The sequence below is a fragment of the Canis lupus genome, chromosome 10 (genome assembly GCF_003254725.2).
Source record: "Canis lupus dingo isolate Sandy chromosome 10, ASM325472v2, whole genome shotgun sequence".
In the NCBI taxonomy this organism is placed as follows: Eukaryota; Metazoa; Chordata; class Mammalia; order Carnivora; family Canidae; genus Canis; species Canis lupus.
In genome coordinates this window covers 1,807,127-1,826,406 of record NC_064252.1, presented here as the reverse complement: position 1 = coordinate 1,826,406, position 19,280 = coordinate 1,807,127, and the positions used below count along the sequence as shown (strand labels likewise).

The following is a 19,280-nucleotide window of genomic DNA, read 5'->3' as shown; positions in this document are numbered from 1 at the left end:
GGGAGTGCCCTGTCCCTTCGGATCTGTGTTGCCATAGTGACTGGATGCAGGGGAAGGGGCAGCTATTTTAGTCTCTGTGACCTTTCTTTATGAGAAAGGGGAAAAAACGTGGTGAGGAAAAGGAGTCCTTTCCTTTCCTGTCACCCCTCAGATAGACCTCCCACATCTTAGCTCTGCTTCCAAGAAGCACCTTCTTGGGCCTGGAGAGTTAGTAGGTCAGCTATTAAGACTGAGGGTCAAGGGGAAAAGGTGAAAGTGGGAAGAGGTCTGAGGCCCTGCAAATATAGGTTGTAATTGTGGGGGAACAGATACAGAGTCCTGTTTCACTGTCCCTCCCCCATATGACTTTGGCCTAGACACCAGTTATACCCAGAGGTCAGGCAAGACCAGCGGTCAACGGGAGAAGGAGCCCTACACATTCTCCTGCCTCAGCCGTCTGCCCTTTCTTTCAGAGAAGCTCTTTTTTTTTAAATTTTTAAAAAAGATCTTATTTATTTTTTTAAAAAAGATTTTATTTATTTATTCACGAGAGACACACACACACACACATAGGTGGAGGGAGAAGCAGGCTCCATGTGGGGAGCCCAATGCAGGACTCGATCCGGGACCCCTTGGATCACGACCTGACCTGAAGGCAGATGCTCAAGCGCTGAGCCATCCAGGCGCCCACAGAGAAGCTCTTTTAGAACACGCTACTTTTTCCTCCTCACCTAGGTCTCCAGATTAGTGATTCTCCAAAATTTTGACTTTAAGACCCCTTTACACTCCTTTTTTTTTTTTTTTTTTTAAGTAGCCTCCCTGCCCAACATGGGGCTTGGACTCGCAACCCTAAGGTTAAGAGTCATCTGCTCTACCCACTGAGCCACCCAGGCACCCTGCCTTTACACTCTTAAAATTTATTGATTTTTTGTTTATGTGTTTCATATCAATTTACTATATTAGAAATTAAAACCGAAAAAAGTTTGTGACACAAGAATACACAAGCACACATCCCATTAACAATGATGTCAGAAAGATGATGTAATCACATGCCACGTAGCCTCTGGAAAACTCCACTGTGTACTTTTGAGATAATGAAAATAAAAAAGGCATCTTAATATTATTATGAAAATAGTTTTGACTTGCGAACACTCCTGAAAAGGGTCTCAGGGACCTCCCAGGGGTCCCCAGACCTTACCTTGAAAACCACCCCCCTGGGTCATCACCGCAGCCCCTCTTTATGACTCAAATTTGTTGATTGATTTTTCCCCTCATTTTTATTGGGTAAGTATAAACATTTGTCTCCTCGGTGGGTCCTGTCCCCCACTGGGGAAAACCAGGAAACTTCTTAGGCCCAGCACTCCTCTCTCCTGGCTCCCATTTCTGGGGCCCTCCCAGACACCTCCTCTTAGCCCCCTGCCCATCTCCTTCTTGGCCCTCCCTTAAAGCTCTTCCGCTGCTTCTGCCCTTGGCCAGCCTGGTTCCCCTGTCCGAGGCCTGCTTCCCTTACTCGAGGACTTTCTCTTCTTGGGAGAGACTAGGTAAATTTTCTCTGCCTTCTGCCCTCCCTCCATCCCTCCCTCACCTCTGCTACCTTCCCTTAGGGCTTAGGGAAGGAAATCATGCTTCCTGGGCAGACTCTTTCAGAGAACACACTTTTCCCATCTCCCCACACACCAGCCAGCCTGGAACAGGCAAGATTCTGGATGAACAAGTGCCCATTTGGGTCACCCAGGTCACACTGCCACCCTGCCGTTGGGTAGGGGTGTGGGTCAGGAATGCAATGTGGCCCGCCACAGATGCCCTTTGCCTGGGAACCCCCAACTGATCTTTTCACTCCAAATGCCCAGGTCCTCGTGCTAGCTGCAGCCACAGGCCTCCACCACCATGTCTGGCACATCTGTCTTGACCACATTGCCATCACGGTCCAGGTAGAGGAGAGAGAGAGGCCTCCGGGCCGTAGGAACACAGCAGGACGTGCCCAAGGGCCAAGGGTTGTTGGCCTTGAGGAGGCTGAAGACGGCCGAATGGAAGGAGGCGGCGATGCCGGGGCTGCCAGCCAGGTGCGGGGGGCACTGTCCACTGCAGTAGTTTAGCTGGTACCCCTCGGGCTGCAGGATCCAGTCCCGCCATCCCAGCTCCTGGAAGTCGACATAGTGGTCTCGCCTGCAGCACAAGGGGGTCTCGGGCTCGCAGGTGGGGGTCCTCCTCCTGGCCCGGCCCGCTCCGGGCTCCCTGGGCCAGATCTGGAGCTGCAGGAAGGGCCGCCGGTCCCCGGCCGTGTCCAGGAGCCGCCGCCCCAGCTGCTGGGCAGAGGTGCGGTTGCCTGGCAGGAGCCTGCACTTCAGCTGGAGTTGCAGGACGGCGGACTCCTCAGCCCTCAGGCCACCAGAGGGCAGAGCGAGGGCGTGCCAGCCCGCAGCCGGCAGGTGCTGCTCGGCCAGGAGGGTGCGCGCCCCCCGCTGCCCACCGCCCGGGCGCCGCCCGAAGACCCTCAGGTACAGCGAGCCGGGCGGCGCGGGCCGCGCGTGCAGCCAGAGGCGAGCCCGGGACAGCTGGTGGGGCTGAGCCGTGGACAGGTCGAAGGTGAGCACAGAGCTGCAGGCCGAGGTGGAGTCTGCCCGGGAGACGGCAAGGGGCAAGCACGTGAGCGGCGTGGCGCTGCTCCAGGCCCTGCAGGCCCAGCCCGCCACTCGCTCGTCTGCAAGAATCGGGGACCGCCTGGTGTCCCCCGCCCTGCTCAGCCGGTCCCTGCCCCAACTTCTCCTCCTCCCACACCCTGCTCGCCTGCCTTTCCTGTCGGGGAGGCCTCCCTCACCCGCCTCTCCCTTACCCACCTGCCACCGTTGCAAAGCTGATGACCTCGTCTCCATCTGCTATAGGCATGCTTCGGGGCTGTAGTCTGCGGAGGGCTCTGGCCAGCGCTGCCTGGGGGGGAGGGTGAGTTATCCTGGGACGACTGGTCAGGTGCAGCCCCTCCAGGATCTGCTGCTTGGCTAGCTCCAGGACCAGAGCTCGTTCTGCTTGGGGTGCCAGCGTGGGGCCTCCGCAGCTGGGACATCCAGACCCTGCCCCCTGTGCCCACACCAGTGCCCAGAGCAGCACCAGCTGGGGCTGGACATCAGGGAGCCCCATGCTCCTGGAGAGTGGCCCTGGGTTGGGTCAGGAGCCTCGGATGGCAGTTGCTCCTTCTGTTGATATGATTGCGTGGAAGCCAATGAGGGCACAGCAGCAGCAGACAGCAGTGCCACACCTACCCTTGGCCAAGGGTAGAGCCACCTGTCTTCTAGTGCCTGGGACTCAGGAAGGCTGCATGTGGATGGTCTTATGGGTGGCTGCATATAGCGCATCTGCCAGTTTGGCCCTCACAGCTCACGGCTGGCTCCTGAGTGGGGCCTCTTTAGAGCCGTAAGCTGGGGCACCCTCACTTAGTGGTCAGCTAGCAGACCTACCCTCTGAGCCCCTGGATTGGCCACCTGTGCTGCCCATCAGGTCCCTGCAGGGGGTGGAGGCCCCCCCCACCTCGGGTTTCACCATCTGGCCCTGGTCACTGAGTTTGAGGTAGGGGTATGGGGGTGGGGGGACAGTGTGGACACACATGATGCAAGAAAGAGAATGATTTCACATGCTCAGTCCCCAAGGTCTGGGGCTCGGGGGAGGGACGCATAGGAGCAAGGTGGGGAGGGCGATCTCCCCCCATACCTCTAGTCCTTCTAGCTTACGCAGCCACTTCTGCTGCAGCAGCTTCTGAGGCAGCTGTGAGTTCCACTGGTTATCTCCCCAGGGTCTCTGGGCCAGAAGCAGAACTCTGGTCTCTCTATTCCTAGCAATAGGGCTAGGACAGGGGGGAGAGGAATGGAGTCCTCCTGCCCAGGCCAAGGTGGCAGTGCCAGGGGGCACGGAAGTCACCTCCTGACCCTGCCTGTGCTGGCTGCCCAGAGTCCAGTTGGACTGGAGCACAACGTGGAGGAGGGCTGGAGCATGGTGGGGGGGTGGGGTGCATGTTACATGCATGTCTGGGGAAACCCAAAGAGGTAGGGGTGGTGGTGATGCAATCTGACAGCAGGGCAGAGTCCATCAAGGCTGGCAGTAGGGCATGGGATTTGGGCTGGGTCTCTTTAAGGTAAGAGGACTGTGAGAGTTACCTAAATCGGGGCATCCTAGAAGTGGTTCGAGGCCTCTGTGAGAGGGGGCAGGAAATGGGAGGTTTAAGAACTTTGAAGAGCAAGCGCGAGTGCGGGCGACCTTAGTTCCGATCTGGCCCTCTTCACACTCCTCACTGGCTAACGGGAGGGCCATGGTCCCTCCTCCTTGCACTTCCGACGGTAGACTTCATGCTAGCCTCTCTCCGGATGCCCCGGGTTTCTTCAAGAAGCTAGAAGGAAGGGCGTGTGATTTGGAACTGTGCCCCACCTGCATTTTATTCCCCCCCCCCCACCCCGCTTAGCCCAGTGGGGGCTGTCGAGAGCCCAGCAGATGGGGCACCTGGGAGCGGGACGGGAAGGGCGCGCCCCGGGGCGGGGCCTCAGTACCGCTGGTGTCCGCCACGTGGCGGTGTCGGGCCGCTGGGCGCTGCCGCCGAGCTGCCGGGAGCCGAGACGCAGCCGGCCAGCCCCTCGGTCCCCAGGCCCAGCCTCTCCCAGCGGAGCAGACGCCAGTCCCCGTGCGCCCCCTCCGCCAGCACCGGGGCGCAGAGCCGTCGTCAGGCCCCACGCCGCTGCTACCTTTGGTTTCAGACCTCGTCACTTTGACACGTGGCAGTGGAGCTTGGTGATGGGTGTCAGGCCCTTCCCAGAAACGGTGTGGTGGCGGTGGGGGCGGGGGGGGGGGGGACAAGGAGGTTTTAGACCCTCCTGTTCTCCCTACATTTCTCCCCCGGTGGGGGGGAAACATTCAAGCCCCTCTGCCCAGTTCTCTCCCCCAGCTCTCCGCCACCTCTCTGTTGGTGGAGGCTGGTGAATGACCGCCCTCTACCCCTGGAGTCTGGGACATCGAACTGCAAAGAAGTTTCTGCCCATGGTGGAGTCTCAGAGGGCTTACCTGTTGGCGCCAGACACAAGAGTCCAGGGAAGCAGCACAAAGTGGCTGCAAGAGTCGCTGACCCCACTTCTCCCCTACCCTCTATCAGGTGCCCCCAGTTTTCAGCTCTTCCTACCCTCTTGCTGCTGTGCCTGGCCTGGCCCTACCTCCCCACTGACACTTACGTCAGAACCCAGCTATAAATATGCTCTTAGCATCTTAGTCACTTTCCCCAAGAAGTGCTCCCAGGTTATAAATACCCCAGCCATCTGCCTCACAGGCCCGCCCTACCACCAACCTGGTTGGGTGCTGGGGGGGAGGGACAGGCTTGGGGGCGGGTAAGAAAGGAGAAGAAGCCCTAGTGATTATCTTGCCCAAATGAGAAAAGCCTGACAGTCTAGGGTTAGGGGCCAAGAGGCTCTGGGAGCAAAGGTGTGGAAGAAGACAGATCCACTCTTTCCCCTTTTAACAGAAGGTGGAGCCAAAAAGAGAGGGAGTAATACCGATTCAGTATTTATTTTAAAATTTGTAATTTTGTTCATCATGGATTTTTCGGCATTCATCTTGCTGTCTTAAAAATATTGCATTGATTATTGATCTCAATCGATGAATTTCTTGGCAGTCCCTTACAATTTTGCCCCCAAAGTGACTGCTGTACTTTACCTCGCCTTACTCTTGGCCCTGGGAACTAAGGCTGTAGCCGAAGGGAGAGAGCTTAGATCTAGGGGAGGGGTGGCTTGTGGGGCGGCCGTGGAAGGGGGAGGAAGAAGCACAGAAGACTTCCTTAGATGTTCCCCTTAGATGAGGATCTCCTCAAGGCAAAAATGGCATGGCTTCTGTGGGTTGCTTAGGAAGCCCCACAGCTCAGATCTGCAGGTCTCCTGAGGAGATCCCTTTCAAACTTTCTCCTCTAGGGTTCCTCTTCAGGGACCTCAGGCTCTGGAGGGGGGGGTCATAAGCTGAGCAAACACAGACATCACGTTACCCAAAGGACACCTGGGTTTTGCGCAAACTCGGCCTTGGGCTGCAGACAATATCGATCCCATGGTTCAAGGCTGTCCAACCAAAGGGAGAGGATGATGGGGAAAGAAGTGCAAAGGTCTAGAGAGGACCCAGTCTCAGAGCAAATACCTCCCCTCCTCATTCCATGCCTTCCTTTTCTTCTCCTGGTCCCATGCAAGTGGCCCTAGGCCAGTTCCAGCTTCCAGGAAGGTCTCCTGGATGAAGTCCTGGGGGTCAGTGAGAGGAGGGAGCCAGCTCTGAGCCATGCCTCTGGCCCCCCCTCCCCCACATGTGTGCTCACGGATCGTCAGCCTACTTGCTGATGGAGCAGTGATCTGTCTCATCTCTTGGAGTGAGCATGGAGGGAAGAGAAGAGCAAATACAACCTAAGCCTCTATCAGCTCTGAGACCAGCAAAGATGGCTCTGGGAGGGCGGAGGAGACCTAAGGAAGAAGAGGAGGCATGCTAGGAAAGGAAGGGGCATGAAGTGTGGCATGGACACAATAGCTCGGCCCTGAGGAGCCTGTGGGAGAGAGAGCAGAAATGGGCAAGGCAGGTAGACTCTGGGTCACCCTTGGTGTAGGCCAGGGTCCTGGCAAGAGACGAAAGACACATTCAGTTGTCTGTGTTTGCATCACTAACAAGCCTTAATGAAGAACTTATTTATACAGGTGTAGGCAGGGTTAAGGGAACCAAGGAGGGGCGTTGAAGCCCCAAAGACTAGCAAGAGTGGAAAGCCCTTACAGGTCCCTAGTGCGGAAGATATTGGAATGTAGGTAGAAATGGGGTCAGGGCGGCCAGATAGGAGCTGGAGGGACAGACCACAGCTTCTGTCACACAGATACATGGCACGGAGGCAGAGGGAACAGGAATAAGAAATATCTTGACCTCCGTCTCCTCTTATCCTTTGACCCCCTGCCTGTGTCTACCTGTAAGGGGACAAATTCAGCAGGAAGCCAGAGGCCAAAGGAGTTCAGGTGAGTCAGTCCTTAAGGGTATTGAGTAGGGCAGAGAAGGACAAAGAATGGATGAGGGTATGCCAAGAGAGCCTTTGCAGCCCACCAGGGCAAATAAGAAAGGGGCTTGAGATACAGAGAAGTGTAGCTGTGGACAGCGGTGATCTAATCTTCAGTGAATCCGGGGAAAGAGCTCTCTGGTAATCCAGAAAATCAGGGCAAGGGGCTGGTCAGCTCATCCTAGAGTTATGGCTATCAAGTCAGAAGAGCAAAGAAGGGTAGTGGATTATGGGATGGACTAAGAGTGGGCTATGGGTGTCTGTGCCTGGGAACTAGACAGCACTGCTCACCTTCGCAGGTGGATTAGAGTCCCCAGGGTGGCAGTGGAGCCCGAGAGGCTTGCCAGATAGACTACACCCTAGGAGACTGGCGGTCATGAAGATGGGACGGTGACTGTCCTTAGACGAAGATCTCCTCAAGTCATAGCTGGGATCATTTCCATAGGTTGCTCAGGAAGAGGGAGCTCTCCTTCGGGACAGAGGCAGTAATGGGGTGTCATTCCCACCTCTCAAGAAAGAGTGCCTCTATGAGGGCATGTTCACTTGCCCCACTTGGGCTGCCTGTCGGCACAGGGACTAACTACACCCACAGGCCTCTACCACCATGTCAGGTATGTCAGTCTTGACAACGTTGCTGTCCCTGTCGTAGTACAGCAGAGATAGGGGGCGCCGGGCTGTGGGCACACAGCATGAGCCCCCTCCGGCGGTACCAGCAGCTGTGTTGGCCTTGAGAAGGTTGAGCACCGCAGTGTGAAAGGAGGCAGCAATGCCAGGCATGCCTGCCACATGCAGTGGGCACTGCCCTGTGCAGAAGTTCATTGCATAGCCCTCAGGCTGGATGATCCAGTCGTGCCAGCCAATGTCACGAAAGTCCACGAAGAACTCTTGGCGACAACACATCCGGGATCCACCCTGGCAGTTGATGCCTCGCCGGTGAACCCGGTGCTTACCACCAGCTTTCACCTTGGCTGACACAAAAGGCCTATGGGCAGCCCCACCCAGTATGACTGAGCTCCAGGCTCCTTGGCCTTCAGGTACCAGCTCCAGGGTCAGGTGCCCTTGGTTGCAGGCAGCCTGAGCTTCACGCCCCAGGAAGAGCTGGTGCCAGCCACTGGCATCCACGTCCAGCAGGTGCTGAGTGGCCGAGGTGAGGTTGGTGTCACGTGAGCTTAGCACGAGGATCTTCAGCTTTAAAGTCTGGGTGGTATTGGGAGGGATCTGTACAAAGAACATGAGGCTGGCCTGCTGGATCTCCATGCCACTAGCAGTTCTATCAGAGAAGTGGAAATCAAGACGAGTCTGGTTGATGTCGGAGAGCCCTGTGGACACAAGAAGCCCCAGTCACTGTGGCCTTCCGAGTGTCAATTTTACCAGCTACCTCTTAATTCTCAAGTATACTTGAACTCTCTGCAGCATACGGCATAGTTTACCACCCTTTCTTTCTTGAAAATCTTTTCTTTCTTGGCTTCTATGACACAACTTTATGATTCTTTGATTTTGTTTGCTGGCTTTTCTTTCTCTGACCATTGTTCAATGCAAGAGTCCTCCAAAATTTGTCTTTGACCTTCATTTCCTTTTACTCTCTACTCAAGGGAGTTCTTATCCACACTCATGCTCAGCCAACACAGTTTTTATGTGGTGATTCCCAAATTTGGATGTCTAGTTCAGACTAATTCTGCACCTCTGGACTGGACGTATAGATTTGGGAATCAACAAACTTTAGGTCTAAATTTCTAACTGCTTGGGGCACTTGGGTGGCTCAGTGGCTGAGCGTCTGCCTTTGGCTCAGGGTGTGATCCTGGAGTCCCGGGATCGAGTCCCACATCAGGCTCCCTGCATGGAGCCTGCTTCTCCCTCTGCCTGTGTCTCTGCCTCTCTCTCTGTGTGTCTCATGAATAAATATTTTTTTAAAAAGGTTTAAAAAATAAAATAAATTTCTAACTGCTTAATTTTGCCACATGACTGTCCTGCCAGTACATTAAAATCAAATTTTGGGGACCCCTGGATGGCTCAGTGGTTGAGCATCTGTCTTTGGTTCAGGGCGTGATCCTGGTCCGGGATCAAGTCCCGTATTGGGCTTCTTGCGTGGAGCCTGCTTCGCCCTCTGTCTATGTCTCTGCCTCTCTCTGTGTCTCTCATGAATATATAAATAAAATCTTTAAAAAAATCATTTTTTTCCCAAACGGAAGTCACTCTTTTCCTTCTTATATACCCCTCTTTCTGTTCTTCGAGTTGGAGGCACCACTACCCTCTTTATCATCTCCAGAAACCCCCCTCTGTGAGCACCCCCTCTATCCCCATATCCAGTCCCTCAGCACAGTGATTCTATGTATTTCTCCTTATCACCATTGTTCTTGTCCAGTCTTCTCTCTTCATCCCTCACCTGCCCTACTGAAAAACCAATTAAAACTGGTTTTCTATTCCCTCCACTCCACTGAAACTGCTCTTGTCAGGATCACCGACACTTTCTATATTGCCCAATCCAATGGTTTCACCTCTTTATATTCATCTTACTTGACCTTTAAGCAGTGTTTGACACACTTAATCATTCCCTCCTTCTTGAAATATTTCCTTCTCTTGGCTTTTGTGACTCTGGCCACTCTATCTTGGTCTGTTGCTGACAGCTCTTCTTCCTCTGCCTGACCTCTAGTTGTTGATGGTCCTGAACTCCCTTCTTTTCTCTATCTATATTCTTTTTGAGAAGCATCTCATCAATTCCCATAGCTTTCTATTCCATCTGTATGCTGATGACTCCCAAATATATATCCTTGGCCCTGACCTTTCCCTGATTTTCAGGCTTGTATATCCTGCTGCTGATCTGATATTCTATTTGGATATCCAGTGATATTTTAAACTTTTCACCTTCAAAGATAAACTCAAGATTTATCCCCCCAGCCCAAACCTATTCCTTTTCCTACCTAATTCCCTATACATGCATTGCTTAAGGCAAAATCTTATTGCTCTCATTCCCTACTTTAAAATTATCTGCAAGATCTGGGGTGCCTGGGTGGCTCAGTCAGTTAAGCATCAACTCTTGATTTCAGCTCAGGTTATGACTTCAGGGTTGTGAGATCAAGCCCTGCACCCGGCTCTGCACTCGGCATGGGGTCTGCTTGAGATTCTTCCTTTCTTTCTGCCTCTGCCCCTCCATCCCACTTGTGCATGCTCTTTCTGTCTCTCAAAGAAAATGAATAAAATCTTTAAAAAAATAATAAATAGGGACTCCTGGGTGGCTCAGCGGTTGGGCGTCAGCCTTCGGCTCAGGTCATGATCCCGGTGTCCTGGGATCGAGTCCTACGTCGTGCCCCCTGCATGGAGCCTGCTTCTCGCTCTGCCTGTGTCTCTGCCTCTCTCTCTCTCTGTGTCTCTCATGAACAAATAAAATCTTTGCCAAAAAAATTTTAAAAACAAAATAAAAAATAAGCTATCTGCAAGATCTGCCCACTCTACCTCTAATTCATGAAATAATTTCACTAATCCCTACCTCCTCTACTACATATTAACCCAGTCACCTTTTTCTTGAATTATAGCAATGGCTTCCAAAGTGGTCCACTGCTGTCCCCCAAACCATTCTCTATATATCAGCCAGAATGCATTTTATTATATAAATTTGATCAGCTTAATCTCTTTAGCCTAAGACCCCTTGGAGGCTTCCCATTGCTATTTGAATAAAATCTAACCTCCCCCCATTTTTTAAAAAAAGATTTTATTTATTTATTCATGAAAATACATAGAGAGGAGAGAGAGAGACAGAGACACAGGCAGAGGGAGATGCAGGCTCCATGCAGGGAGCCCAACGAAGGACTCGATCCCGGGTCTTCAGGATCACGCCCTGGGCCGAAGGTGGCACTAAACCGCTGAGCCACCCAGGGATCCCAAATCTAAACCCCTTAACACAGAAAACTCATATGATCAGGCATTCTGCTATTTAATGGCTATGTTCTACCTATACTGGCTCTTTTCCACTCCTTGAACTCAATAAACATGGACTCACCTCATGGCCTTTGCACTTGCTCTTCCCCCTGTGTGAAACGTCTTAATTAAAAAAAAAAAAAAAAGATCTTGGAGGGGATCCCTGGGTGGTGCAGTGGTTTAGCGCCTGCCTTTGGCCCAGGGCGCGATCCTGGAGACCCGGGATCGAATCCCACGTTGGGCTCCCAGTGCTGGAGCCTGCTTCTCCTTCTGCCTGTGTCTCTGCATCTCTCTCTCTCTTTGTGTGACTATCATAAATAAAAAAAATAAAAATAAAAATAAAAAAAAAGATCTTGGGATCCCCAGGGGGCTCAGCGGTTTAGTGCGGCCTTCAGCCCAGGGTGTGATCCTGGAGACTCAGGATCGAGTCCCACGTTGGGTTCCCTGCGTGGAGCCTGTTTCTCCGGCTGCCTGTGTCTCTGCCTCTCTCTCTGTGTGTTTCTCATGAATAAATAAATAAAGTCTTAAAAAAAAAGATCTTACTTATTTGCTTGAGAGAGAGAGGGAGCACAAGCAGGAGGAGCAGCAGAGGGAGAGGGAGAAGCAGGCTCCCCACTGAGCCGAGAGCCCAACGTGGGACCCAATTCCAGGACCCCAGGATTAGGACCCCGGGATCATGACCCAAGATGAAGGCAGATGGTTAACCCTGAGCCACCCAGGCAACACCCCCCCACCCCCAATCTGAAATGTCTTTCCAAGATTTTTGATTGACTGGCTTCTTTTTGGCATTCAGTTCAAATGTCCCTTGCTCGTAGAGGCTTCTCTGACTAACCTATCTAAAGCAGCCTTCAACTCTATTTCTGTCTCTCTAATACACCATCCTGCTTAACTGTCATTGTAGCTACTATTACTCTCTGTAGACTTCTTGTTTTGTTTGTTTGTTTGTTTTTGTTTTTGTTTTTAACCTGGGCATGGCTGTGTGACTTGATTTGGCCGATGAGACAGGCAAGCACAGTGCAAGCAGAAACCTGATAAAGGTTTAAAGATATTTGGGCTAGACTCTTGAATGATGAGAAGCCATGTGGAGAGACACTTTGAGGATCAGAGACCATCTCAGATGTTCTAGCACCATCTAAACTCCTGACTGAATGTAGTTGTTTCAGTGACTTCAGCTACTCCTCAGATGGAGATGAAGAACTGTCCAGATAAGCCCAAAGCACAAAAACCATCAGAAATACCTAATTTCTTGTTTTAAGCCTCTGTCTTTGCACTGGTTACTTATATTAACTGGTAACTGAAACAGAAATTAGTAATAGAGGTAGTGTATTCCATAACAAAGACCTAAAATATGTAGCTTTGACTTTGGGACTGGGTGGCAGGCAGAGGTTGAAAGGATGGTGAGGAGACTGTTAGTGAAGGTAGGGAGAACAGTGAGGAAATTGCTATCAGAAGCTGGAGAAAGGGGAACCTGTGTTATGTATTGGCTATCATCTGCAGCAACTTGGAAGCTAGAAATGGTATCTAACAAAGTTGTGAATTTAGCTAAAGATATTTCCAGGCAGAATGTTGAAAGTGCCAATTGGCTTATTTTAGCTGCCTATGATAAGGCATTTCAGGCGTGAGATGAACTAAAAAAGAAACTGTTCAATTTTCAAGCAGAATTTAGAGAAAATATTTCCAACAGGACTTGCTAGATTGAACAATAATATATTTTTTTCATTCCTCACCTATGTGTCTGGTGCAAGATTCTTAAGGTGAGAAATAGTCTCAGGGCAAAATCACATCCAGGGCATTGTCAGTAAAATATGGTCTCAGAGCGAAGATCAAAACATTTAATAAAGGGTTAATTGTAAGACCCTTTGTTAAGATTTAACACCTCTGTTGGGACACCTGGGAGGCTCAGTGGTTGAGTATCAGCCTTTGGCTCAGGTTGTGATCCTGGGGTCCTGGGATGGAGTTCCTCATCCTGCAGGGAGCCTGCTTCTCCCTCTGCCTGTGTCTCTGCCTGTCTCTGTGTCTCTCATGAATAAATAAATAAATAAACAAATAAATAAATAAATAATAAAATCTTTACAAAAAGATCTAACGCCTCTGTTAAATCTTAAAAATTTAAGATGATGTTCTGTAGATCCTCTTAACTAGACAATAGGGCTTCTAAGAATCTTAAAGTGTATCGACTCACAACACCCTGACTTGTAACCAACCTAAAGAGGGGTCTGTCTTGAATAAGTTGACTGCCTTTTTGTCTAATTGAGCAGACTATAATTTATTATTTAGAAGGCCCACAGGGCTTCACAGAAGATTTTAGTAGGGAAAGCAGCACCAGTTTGGACTAAAAGCTACAGAGATGATTCAAAATGAAAAGAGGTCTCTGGGCCCCTAACTTCTTTGGTCAGGAAGCAGGCTGAGAAAACTGCTCAGCCACAGACACAGGTCACTTCCTATTTAAAACGAAAGACATCTCAGAGGGTGGAGCCAAGCGCTGAGACAGTAGATCTAGAAGAAGAGCACTGAGAGAAAAATCCTACCAGGGACCAGGACTAAACCCTGAAGGAATTCTGGATTTGGGGTAGACTGAGATATATGCCTGGCTGGATATCAGAACTTTCATGGATCAATGACTGTTCTGTGTCCCCCATCCCCCCGTCTTCCTCATCGAACAGGAGTATCTATTATGGTTATCCTGTCCCTGTGTCAGCAATGTATGTTAGGTGTGTGGGAGGCAGATACCTTGCATTTTTAGGTCACAGGCAGTAGTATGTATGTTGGTAAATGTTTAACAACTGGATTCCAGAGGGAAATAAATCCTGATTTGTAGTGTTTGCCAGTTTCTGTGGTATAAATTCTCCCACCACAGCCGATTTCAAACTATTAATGTGACATCACTGGATGCAGACTTGGGAGGTGTTGGCATGAGCAGTTCCAGGACATCGCTGAGGGCCCCTACCCCAGTTTCCGCAGAGCCTCACACTCCCTCTTCCTACGTACACAGGTCTTGCTTTCACACTATTGTGTGGATGATAGCTTAAATTGGAATAAAAGCTCCAAGCTAACATATCAAAATGCAAAAGGTAGAATCTGGGTATCAGTCATTCTCACTTCCAAATGTCATCCCAGATCAGGCCCCCTCCGGCTGAATGTTGTACTCATTCACTGATTAGCAAATATGTGGAAAGTATATAGACTTTGAAGTCAGAGAGAACGGTGTTTGAATTCTGCCCCTTGCAAGCTGGATGACCTTGACCATGTAAATGATCTTCTTTGAGTATCAGTTTCTGCTTTCATAAGATGGGAATAATAAACTCTGCTTTACAGCCGGGGTAGTTGTGAGGATTCATTGAGATGAGACAGGCACACTAAATACCTGGTAGCCATCTTTATTGTCACAATGTGGCCAGGAACTGGTGTCAGGGATACAAAGGTGGAAAAAAACTAAAAACAAAAAACAAAAAAACACCAAAAAACCAAAACCCCAACCAGGATCTTGGTGTTCAAGGGAGCCATGGTTCATGGTCATCTGTCCACCTTGTGCTCATCCATTCTAAGCTACTTTTCTTTCTTTCCTTCTTTTTTTTTTTTTTTTGTCTTTTAAGATTTTATTTATTTATTTGAGAGAGAGAAAGCACGAGAGAACATAGCAGAGGGAGGGAGAGGGGAGAAACAGGCTCCCCACTGAGCAAGGAACCTGATGTGGGGCTCCATCCCAGGGCCTGGGATCACAACCTGAGCTGAAGGTGGCCACTTAACCAACTGAACCATCCAGGTGGTCTCCAAGCTACTTTTCAACTCCAAATTCAGTTTGCTCGTTCAGACTCTAACGCACATTTCTCTTTCTTTTAGAATGTTGTTTACGGGGAGGGGGGGGTGTCCCTGGGTGGCTCAGTGGTTTAGCGCCTGCCTTTGTGCCCGGATGTGATCCTCAAGTCGCAGGATCCTTGAGGATCCTCGAGTCCCCGGATCGAGTCCCACGTTGGGCTCCCTGAAGCTGCCTGATTCTGCCTCTGGCTGTGTCTCTGCCTCTGTGTGTGTGTGTCTCATGAATAAATAAATAAAATCTTAAAAAAAAATGTTGTTTACCATTTTCTACCATTAAAGTCAAACATGTTCTACAATACTAGTCCATTTGCAATCTTCTGAAAGACTTCCCTGACTCACTAGGACCCAACGAATAACTCCTGACCCAGCAAGATCTGTGCCCTCCTCTAGCATTATTTCATTCTTCCTTACCTTCTAATTCATTTATTCCCAACAGCAGCAACTACACCCCTCATGGGAAGGAGGGAATCTTCGATTTCTTGCTCTCCCCCATCTTAACCTTCTAAGAACATTACCTGTTTTACTTCATTTAATTCTCTCAACTATCCTCTCATTAACCCCATTTTACAAATGAGAAAACTGTTAACAACCCAGGTCACACATTAATAAGCAGCTGAGCAAGGATTTGAACCCAGGCTTATCTGGTTCCAAAGTTTGTGTTTTTCATCATAGGCAGGGGTGCCTTGAATTGGAGCCAAAATCAAGAGTGGGCCGCTTTACTGACTTAGCCACCCAGGCACCCCACAGTTTTCAGTAGTTTTAAAATGAGGATAACAATAGTACTTGCCTCACTGGGTTGTTGTGAGGATGATCTCAAGGAGTTTGCGTATGTAAAAAGCTTAGGATAACGGAGATGTTATGTAGGTGTCAGTTATTTCTACTTTACGCTAGCTTCTGGTGATAACATGGGGAATAAATGACAGTTCCTGACCTCAAGGGGTCTACATTTAATAGGAAATGGACTTCCCAGGAAACCTGGAGGGAGGCAATTTCTCATGGAGTTTAGTTTCAGGGCGAGGGCAGGGGAGCCACTGGAGAGGGAGCTCCTCACCCTCAGGTCAGGGTGGGTTTTTTCAAGACAGGAGTGCTGGGTCTTTTTTTTTTTTTTTTTTTTATAAGATTTTATTTATTTATTCATGAGAGACAGAGAGAGAGAGAGGCCAAGACATAGGCAGAGGGAGAAGCAGGCTCCTTGCAGGGAACCTGATGTGGGACCGGATCCCAGGACTCCAGGATCATGCCCTGGGGCTGAAGGCAGATGCTCAACTGCTGAGCCACCCAGGCGTTCCAGGAGTGCTGGGTCTTGAAGAGAAAGGAGAGTGGGTGCTGACCAGGAGAAAGGGGTCAGGAATGGGAAGGACCTTCTAGACCCATGGAGGAGCAGGCAAGAAGCTCAGAGGCCAAAGAGATCACTTGGTGTTCTGTTCCTAGGGTCCTGTCTCCAAATTCTTGACCTTCTCTCCAGCTACCCACTGTAAATTCTCCAACTCCTCTTTTCTCTCTGGACTTAACTCTCCCTTCTTCTCTATCTTCTATCCTTTATTCCCCACTTTGACCCCGTTCTGATGTGAGGGCCGAAGGTATTAAGATGAGGGAGCAGGGGTAGGCTGGAGGTATTGTAGTCCTGGTGTTTTACTTTTTCCCTTTTCACTAAGATGAGGCATCTGGGGGATGGGGAGACAGGGGCCAGAGAAAGGACAGACTGCCTAGCTCCCAGCTGAAGTTGGGTGCAGGCCCAAGAAGTGGATGAGCTCACACCACAGCCTGTGGAAGTTTGTGGGAGCCAGAGGAGATGCAGGCAGGCAGTCTCAAAAGAAGTGAAATCTACCCACTTCCCAGCTGCCCATTGGTCAAGTCTAACTAAGAGAAAGCAGGGGGTGGGGTGGGAGCATAGGGTTAGGAGATTATAGACCATGGGAAGCAAGAGTTGGGAGAGTTTGGGGGAGGGAGGCAGGGGTTAGGCTGGGGAGGAGACTTTTCCTTCCTTGGGGGAAGATCTACAGAACAGGAACCCACCTGTGTCAGCAAAGCTGATGATCTCATATTCCTGTTCTCCGTCAGCCTCCGGAAGCATCCCCTGCGGGGGCCCATGGAGGCGCTGCAGGGCGGCCCTCAGAGCAGCTCCGGACACAGGCCTGCTCAGTGTTGGGCGCTGGCTGAGGTGCAGCTTCTCCAAGATGCTTCTCTTGGCCAGGTCAAGCAGCAGCTCTCGCTGGCGCTCCACGTCCACGGCGGGTCCTCCACATGCCAGACACTGACTGTCAGCCCTGGGAATGGCCACCGTAGCTGGCGCCAGGAACAGGAAGGCCAGGAGTAATGGGGAGATCATTGCTGAGGGAGGCCGTCTTTTAGGGACAGGGTGGAGATAGGGCCCTAAAACCGGGGCTCAGGATCTCAACAGCTGTGGTCTCCGCTCCAGCCTGGCCGCCGGGGGCCCTGGAAGGAGAATGCGTCCAGCTGGCATGACTCCTTGTTGCAGGGGTCAGAGCAGCCAAACATCTGACTTGAGAGGTGAAGCCAGTTGCAGGTAGAACTTGGCAGAAGCCTCCAGCACATAGTCAGTGAACGGACAGAGTGGGGGATGTGAGGGGAGGTTGTTTTGTTTGGGGAAAGAAATGTCCCGGGGCCAATGTCGGGAGACTGTGGGTTACCCACGTAAGCTGCCAGGCCCGGGGACAAAGGTTAGAGATGAAATTCCCCTTCAGCTCAAAGGCCTTGCTGGGAAGCCTGGAGGAAGAGGGAGAGGCGAGAGGTTTTAAGACAGAGTGTTAAAGAGTGCCTCTCAAGCCAGAGGGTCCCCGGCAGGGCACTCTATGTCATTGCCATATGGATAATTGGGAGTTTCACTTTCCTTTGCCTGGTACTTCTCAAAGCCCCTCTGCCCCCTTTCTCTCTCCCTGAGGCTCATAATGCAGACTCCTTTGTTCACCATCCCCTCCTCTACCCCTGTCCACTGGACTCGAAACTAGCCATGAAGATTAAGAGAAAGGAGGGAACATGTTCCAGCCAGGTCTTCTGTAGCTTTAGGGGGGGATGTCTGAAGGCGGGAAAGCTAGATTTGCTTACCCTTTGAGGATTCTTCTATTTAGGAAAAGAAATTTTGACATTTCTCGGAATCCCTGGTCCTCCAAAGGTCCTGACCAGTGTTTCTGCCACCGCAGGGTTTTACTGGGCAGGAATGGTGGGTGGAATTAGGAGGATAGGTGTTTAAACCAGATGATGCTGGTCAAAATTCTGTCTCTTCCTTTTATTAGCTGTGTGACTCTGGGCAAGTTACTTGACCTCTCTTGCTTTCATTTCTTCATTGGAGAAATGGGAAAAATGATCACCCTTGATTCCAAAATCCAAAAAAACCTCATAATCCACTATTTTTTTTTTGTAACTCATATGGTGACGCGAACAGAGGGAGGGTTATCTATGATCATTTTAAAAATTGTACTGAAGGCTGTCCCTGGGTGGCTCAGTGGTTTAGAGCCTGCCTTTGGCCCAGGCTGTGATCCTGGAGACCTGGGATCGAGTCCCACATCGGGCTCCCTGCATGGAGCCTGCTTCTTCCTCTGCCTGTGTCTCTGCACACCTCTCTCTCTCTGTGTCTCTTGTGAATAAATAGATAAAATCTTAAAAAAAATTGTACTGAAACTATTTGTACATTTTTACTCCAGAAATATCAGTTATTTGATTATGGGATACCCCTGGGGGTATTCTATAATACACAGTATATGTATCATTTTACCTTCCTAAAACCTGAAATTTTCTGATTTCTGAAACATGTCTGACTCTATGGACTCTGAATAGGGAATTGTAGATCTGTAATATCTCAGAATTTTGAGATTTAAATAATTTTGTAAAGCAAAAATACAGTGGCTGACACACAGCAAGTGCTTAACAAAAGTTTTATTATTTCTGCTATGCAGGTTTTTTTGTGGGCCCGAGTACCTGCACCTCTAGATGTGCTGAAGAAATTCTGCCAATATCTGCTGTTCTGAGCTCTTCTTTCTTAGATGCCATGCCCCCAATCTTGGTCTGCAGTGCACTTGGCCAGTCTGTTGCTTTCCTTGTATTCCCAGCATCACACACAGGGCCTGATCTATCAGTGTTTATATTTTTATTTTTTTAAAGATTTTATTTACTTATTCATGAGAGACACAGAGAGAGAGAGACACACACACACACACACACACACACACACACACACAGGCAGGGGGAGAAGCAGGCTCCATGCAGGGACCCTTGCGTGGGACTCGATCCCAGGTCATGCCCTGGGCTGAAGGCGGCGCTAAACCTCTGAGCCACCCAGGTGTCCCCATGATCTATCAGTGTCTAAAGGTGTGGGAATACCCTCCTCCGTGTCATGGAGAGTTAGTTGACATCCATCACTGTGTATGTTTAAGGCACGCAGCACTAACCTCTCCGGGGCTCACTCAATCTCCCTTACCTCTGGGAACGAATTGCTCCTCCTGGTTCCCGCAGCACATTGAACATGTCTCTATTTATAGCACTTACATTGTACTGTAATTATTTTTTGCCTACTGCAGTT

At 50.3% G+C, this 19,280-nt stretch overlaps 2 protein-coding genes across 3 annotated transcripts; both read right to left on the bottom strand.

Moving 5' to 3' along the window:
- Positions 1 to 487: 487 nt before the first annotated feature.
- Positions 488 to 5,238, bottom strand: INHBE (inhibin subunit beta E). 2 transcript variants are annotated; one of them, XM_035696377.2, is made up of 5 exons: positions 5,020 to 5,238; positions 4,125 to 4,354; positions 3,682 to 3,814; positions 2,817 to 2,907; positions 488 to 2,596 (listed from the first exon to the last, which is right to left on the bottom strand). In XM_035696377.2, the coding sequence occupies exons 2-5, from the start codon at positions 4,136 to 4,138 to the stop codon at positions 1,839 to 1,841; spliced, it is 996 nt and encodes a 331-aa protein (XP_035552270.1). In that variant the 5' UTR covers positions 4,139 to 4,354; positions 5,020 to 5,238; the 3' UTR covers positions 488 to 1,838. The 2 variants fall into 2 exon arrangements, with proteins under 2 accessions (XP_035552270.1, XP_025332656.1); XM_025476871.3 differs by lacking the exon at positions 3,682 to 3,814 and having other exon boundaries at positions 2,817 to 3,170.
- Positions 5,239 to 5,498: 260 nt separating this feature from the next.
- INHBC (inhibin subunit beta C) lies at positions 5,499 to 17,460 on the bottom strand. Its single transcript, XM_025476873.3, has 2 exons — positions 16,760 to 17,460; positions 5,499 to 8,334 (listed from the first exon to the last, which is right to left on the bottom strand). Exons 1-2 carry the CDS (start codon positions 17,070 to 17,072, stop codon positions 7,592 to 7,594), a joined length of 1,056 nt encoding a protein of 351 aa, XP_025332658.1. The 5' UTR covers positions 17,073 to 17,460; the 3' UTR covers positions 5,499 to 7,591.
- Between the last annotated feature and the right edge of the window lie 1,820 nt (positions 17,461 to 19,280).